The following is a 6,000-nucleotide window of genomic DNA, read 5'->3' as shown; positions in this document are numbered from 1 at the left end:
TCATTTAAAACTCTGATATTTTTATTATTGCAACTGGAAGACAATACATTACATAAACATTATTTTAAGTTTCAGGAGAAATATGTGGAAAAGTAACAACATGATGTGACATTATTATCAGAGACAGTGTGATTATTTACATGTATTGATGAAATAGTTTGATATTGTTCTTTGGCAATACGATTGCACACCAAGGAAATAGACAGCTTTATACTCGTACGGCATTGGCATCTGAGCGTATTGAAAATAGACCTGGTCGGATACATATTCATCATGACTCCATTGTGCTGAAAAATCAGACCACTAGTGAGTAAGTACAAGGACAAAAACATATTTGGCAAAAAACAAACAACATTAACAACATTGACAAAATCCTTATATTATTTCACATACAATTCCAGAGGCAGTGAGAGTTTACCAATAAATACATCATGCATATTTTTCTCCCCCTTTCACCTTAAATGGATGTGTATGAATCAATTAAAAAGATATTGTTTTTGGTACACAACCAACTACGTGACATGGGTTATGGGAAATGGCATAAATTTAAAGCAAAACTGTAGCAGCAGTTTATTGCCAACATATCATCTTTTATCGGTGTGTGTGTCTTTGTCTCCGAGCACTCATTTTAGTAGACCAGTACCTATAGTACCACTCCAACAAATACAACCCTACACCCCTGCTGAAGACTTATAGTGCTTTTTTACTATGAAAGAAAGTGCTAAAATATTTAGGGAGATTAAAGGATTGATTGATATATGTGTGCTCCTCTCCCCTGTTGGACATACACAAAGTGTTTCATAGGTTTAACATAAGTGGAGTGTAAACATTTAAATAGATGAAAGAAACTGTATGTATGTATGGTGATGGCAGCAGGTAATGACCCAAACAGCCAACATTTTAAAACAATAAAGACATTCGGTTTCACAGATGATGAAGTTTGTAATGTGGAGAGGGGTACTTCAAAGAGGAAATAAGGGAACATTCTAGAAAAAGGCATAACTTGTTAATTGTTCCACCATTAAATCACTAACTGTATTAAAGAGATAGTTCACCCCCCCAAAAAAAATTCTGAATTTGAAAGTCAGTGGTGCCCCAGATCTGTTTGGTTATAAAGAAAAATCCAAAGTATCGAAATACATTTTTTTAGGCTGGGAACGACTTGAGGATTAAATATAATTTTTTGGTGAACTATCCCTTAATATAGTCCCAAAGGCAGTTCGACATTCCTATTCATCGCGAAGCAGTGCAGGAATCATCCCAGTTCACCCACTACTACAGCCAATTCTAATTCCTTGTCAAACTATTTCAGTACAATTTTATGATATCAACGATGCAGGTTGCACAATAAAAAGACATCAACAGAGTATTTAACAATACAAAAGAACCGAACAGACCTCCAAGCACATGAACTAAAGGCAGGCACAACCTTAAAGGGTGTACAGAGTGGTGGGTCATTTAACACTGAGTATTAACAACACTTGAACACTTACATCAATGAATCGAAAAGGACCACCAAAACCGAGGACCACAAAAAAAAAGGCAAAATCAGTTTCACCTGATATTCAATACAAGGCAGAGCTCTCTGTTAACAGGTTTCCAATAAGACTCTCCCTTTGGAAGAGTCGTCTGCCATATAGAAGAGATACAGTTACAAAAAGAACGAAGAAAGAAGCCTATGCTGTAAGAGATGCCTGCTAGGCGCTCTCTTTCTCTCTCTTTTTTTTCTTGTAAGAAAATAAGCCATGCCTCATGCTAAATATCTATCTTACATGATCTTTCGTTAAAAAAAGAAAATACTTCTTTCTTATGTACAAGCACCCATGCAATATAACCGATCAAAGAAAATCTAAGGCAAAAACTGCCTTTTCGTAAAAAAGGGAGAATAGGCTTTTTACAGTGTTATCCTGACAGGACAAATTGCTTAAATTGTGATGAAGATTAAAAAAGAATGAAGCAAACCAAAAATACAGAAAAACACCATCATTTCTGACACATTGAAAACAGATCAGTTTTTGTGTGCTTTCAAACAGGAACCAACATTATAACGTTTGAACATTAGGATTTAAGAGAGAATTGGCATATTGCATTTGACCTTTGTGTTTCCACAGGCCACTTTATCCTCAAAAAACATTTGCTGCTAGTTAAATATAATATATTTGCCTTACAGATGGTTTTTGCAATATAGGTTAGGATTTCGACTTTTTTCTTTAACTATTATTGGTCTTACTAAGTGTGCATGGATTAGCTGCACATTAATGGAAATCATCTTTGGCACACCTGAAAGCAGCATATAAAATCTCTCAGAATGGACAACAAACCAGAAGGACAACAAACAGAACTATTTGCTACAACATAACTAAAGGTGCACTCAGCAATTTTGTGCATGTCTAAATGGCAGTGGTTTGGGAGGTAAACTTTTACTTTTAAATAGTTTTCGGTTCATAATTTTCATTTTCGAAGTGTACGATTCATAGTAAGCCAGACTTTTGATTTATTCGTGAGCGATAATAGAAAGGTTACTGAGATAAAGGGATTAACGTTGAGCTAATTTTGTGATCTTAACATGGCAGAAAATAAATAAACTTTGATTTAAGGTATATAATAAAATATACATAACTCTATTAGTAGTGGTATACACTCACCTAAAGGATTATTAGGAACACCTGTTCAATTTCTCATTAATGCAATTATCTAATCAACCAATCACTAGAGCTAGAGGTCAGAGGAGAATGGACCGACTGATTCAAGCTGATAGAAGAGCAACTTTGACTGAAATAACCACTCGTTACAACCGAGGTATGCAGCAAAGCATTTGTGAAGCCACAACACGCACATCCTTAAGGCGGATGAGCTACAACAGCAGAAGACCCCACCTGGTACCACTCATCTCCACTACATAAGAGGCTACAATTTGCACAAGCTCACCAAATTTGGACAGTTGAAGATGGAAAATGTTGCCTGGTGTGATGAGTCTAGATTTCTGTTGAGACATTTAGATGGTAGAGTCAGAATTTGGCATAAATAGAGCATCTTTGGGATGTGGTGGAACGGGAGCTTCGTGCCCTGGATGTGCATCCCACAAATCTCCATCAACTGCAAAAGATGCTATCCTATCAATATGGGCCAACATTTCTAAAGAATGCTTTCAGCACCTTGCCACGTAGAATCAAAGCAGTTCTGATGGTGAAAAGGGGTCAAACACAGTATTAGTATGGTGTTCCTAATAATCCTTTAGGTGAGTGAATAAAGACCTTAAGAAATGAACTGTATTGTTTTTACTAAATGAGACGTTTTTATCTATATACACCTTGGGTCCCCTTAAATAAACGTCGCTATTTTACACCACCACGTTTCTACAGTAGCCATAAATGGACAAACCGTTCTACAAAACGAGTTTTATCACTACATTGTCTTGGATGACGACATGTTTGTCTTCTGGCGGCTACCGTAGCTTCACTATGCAATTCGAGAGGGACGGGTGAGATGTGGACTGAGCCATTGGTTGTAATTCACAGTCTCACCACTAGGTGCTAAAAATCTGCATATTGGACCTTTAACTACTAATATGTGTATATTAACTCTTTCCCCGCCATTGACGGGTTAACTCGTAAATTAAAAGAAAACGCTTTCCTGCCAATGACGAGTATTTTCAGCAATCTGCAATACTGCTATTATCTTCCGCAACTTTTTCCGGAAGCAATACCTTACGTGAAAGAGTAAGAACCCCATGTAAGTTTTGAGGATCGCTCTGCATCTGATCTCTATCAACAGTCCTTTACAAAAAAGGAATTATCTCAGCTTTTGCTTAAAATTTGGTGTTTTCGAAGAAACCTATATTCGAGAGGTGATAAAAGGAGAACTAATGAAGGTAGGATGAAACATTTCTTTTTGTTTGAAAGCAGAGGGGCTGTTCTTTTATCTGATATATTGTATGTTTATATATTTAAAGAAGAACATTTTCTGTAAGGCATTTAACATTTGTGAAAATCATAAAAAATGCTGGCACAAGTTGGCAACGTAAAAAAAAAAAACGCTAGCGGGGAAAGAGTTCATTTTTATTTTATTTTTTTGTAAAGAGATAATTGCTAAGTGCACCTTTAGTTTTCTTAATTGTTCGGTAGGCTTAATGAAATAAAAATAAAAAACATTAAAACATTTTTGCACTCAAATGACTAAAACTATGGCTTTTATCCGTCTTTGCACATACACATACTGGCACGAATATGCTCGCAGATACACACAGAAAAACAACAATGAACATGAAAATCTTTCAGCCAGAAATAAAATAAAAAACACAAGGACGACAGTGATTTTATTGATATTGCAACAACTGACCATATTCACCTGATATCCTGGAACAGAAGTATTTAGATCTGCGTTAACCATATTTTCATTCATCTTTTACTTCCTCTTTTAGCTCCTTTTCAACTTTACACGCACACTGACCGCTGCGCAGGCCAGCCAGGTGAAGCAACGACCCTGCAGCCTCCTTCATCTCCTCATCTTCTTCCTCATTTCCCAGGAGTTTGTCTGCCCTCCTCTTTTTCAGGGGAAGCGTGTCGTCAGGGGTCCGTATGTGGAGTAGGAGGTGGGAAGGCGGTGGTTTAGTGTCCAGGGGAAAGTCTTTTTGTTCCTCCTTGACCTCAGTGACCATCAGCTCCTGATCGTGGCTGTAGGCAGAGAGGGATCCCTGAGTGGAGCAGGAGGAGAGGGGGGAAGAAACGTCCCTCTTCATACTCAGGGACTGTGAGGTGCTGTACGTGTGATCCTCCTGTTGATCATCGCTGGGTGGAGGAGAGTCACTGTGCAGACCGTTTTTACCCTGTGTCAGGTAGTCGCCCAGGGCTGATCTAATAAAAGATGGAAAAGCAAATAAATTACATTAAGTTTATTGTGGTTACGCAGTTGAAAGATGCTTTAATCCAAAGCAAATTGCAGAGGAACATATTTTGTCTTTTCCCTGGAAATTAAACCCACAGCGTTGGTACAACCACTTACAAACATTAAAGTCTATCTGTCTGTTTGTCTGTCTATATGTCTATGAATCTGTCTATCTATGGATCTGTATGTTTGTTTGTCTGTCTATGGAACTGTCTGTTTGTCTGTCTGTCTGTGGATTGGTCTGTCTGTCTGTGTCTATGGATCGGTCTGTTTGTCTGTCTGTCTGTGGATTGGTCTGTCTGTCTGTCTGTCTATGGATCTGTCTGTTTGTCTGTCTATGGATCTGTATGTTTGTCTGTCTGTCCATGGATCTGTCTGTCTGTGGATTGTTCTGTCTGTCTGTCTGTCTGTCTGTCTGTGGATCTGTATGTCTCTCTGTCTGTATGCCTGCCTGACTATCTATGGATCTGTTTGTCCATCTATGGATCTGCCTGCCTATCTGTCTGCCTGCCTATCTATGGATCTGTCTGTCTAACTAGGATTTGTTTGTTTATCTATCAATAGATCTGTCTGCCCGTGTTTCCATCTATGGATATGTCTGCCCGTCTGTCTATCTATGGATCTGTCTGTCTTTGAATCTGTCTGTCTATCTATAGATTTGTCTGTCTGTCTGTCTGTCTATCTATGGATTTCTTTGTCTGTCTATGGATCTGTCTGTCTGTCTGTTTATCTATGGATCTGTCTGCCTATCTATGGATCTGTCTGTCTGTCTGCCTGTCTGTCTATGGATCTGTCTGACAGTTTGTTTGTCTGTCTATGGATCTGTCTGTCTGTCTATGGATCTGTCTGTATGTCTGTTTATGGATCTGTCCGCCTTTTGCTCTGTCTTTCTATGGATCTGTTTGTTTGTCTGTCTATCTATGGATCAGTCTGTCTGTCTGCCTGTTTGTCTATGGATCTGTCTGCCTGTTTGTCTGTCTATCTATGAAGCTGTCTGTCTGTGGATCTGTCTGTCTGTCTATGGATCTGTCTGTCTGTCTGTTTATCTATGGATCTGTCTGCCTATCTAAGGATCTGTCTATGGATCTGTTTGTCTGTCTATGGATCTGTCTGCCA

General features: G+C 38.4%; 1 protein-coding gene across 2 annotated transcripts in view; it reads right to left on the bottom strand.

Moving 5' to 3' along the window:
* The window catches only part of ches1 (checkpoint suppressor 1), a 48,800-nt gene continuing 42,800 nt past the window's right edge, over positions 1–6,000 (bottom strand). For both annotated transcript variants that reach the window (XM_055185904.2, XM_055185903.2), the window contains one exon: positions 1–4,853. In XM_055185904.2, coding sequence (XP_055041879.2) covers positions 4,394–4,853 — 460 coding nt within the window. In that variant the 3' untranslated portion in view covers positions 1–4,393. The remainder of the gene's footprint in view (positions 4,854–6,000) is intronic.

The sequence above is a fragment of the Misgurnus anguillicaudatus genome, chromosome 18 (assembly GCF_027580225.2).
Source record: "Misgurnus anguillicaudatus chromosome 18, ASM2758022v2, whole genome shotgun sequence".
Taxonomy (NCBI): Eukaryota; Metazoa; Chordata; class Actinopteri; order Cypriniformes; family Cobitidae; genus Misgurnus; species Misgurnus anguillicaudatus.
The sequence above is the reverse complement of the archived record's forward strand: the minus strand, read 5'-3'. Positions and strand labels throughout refer to the sequence as shown.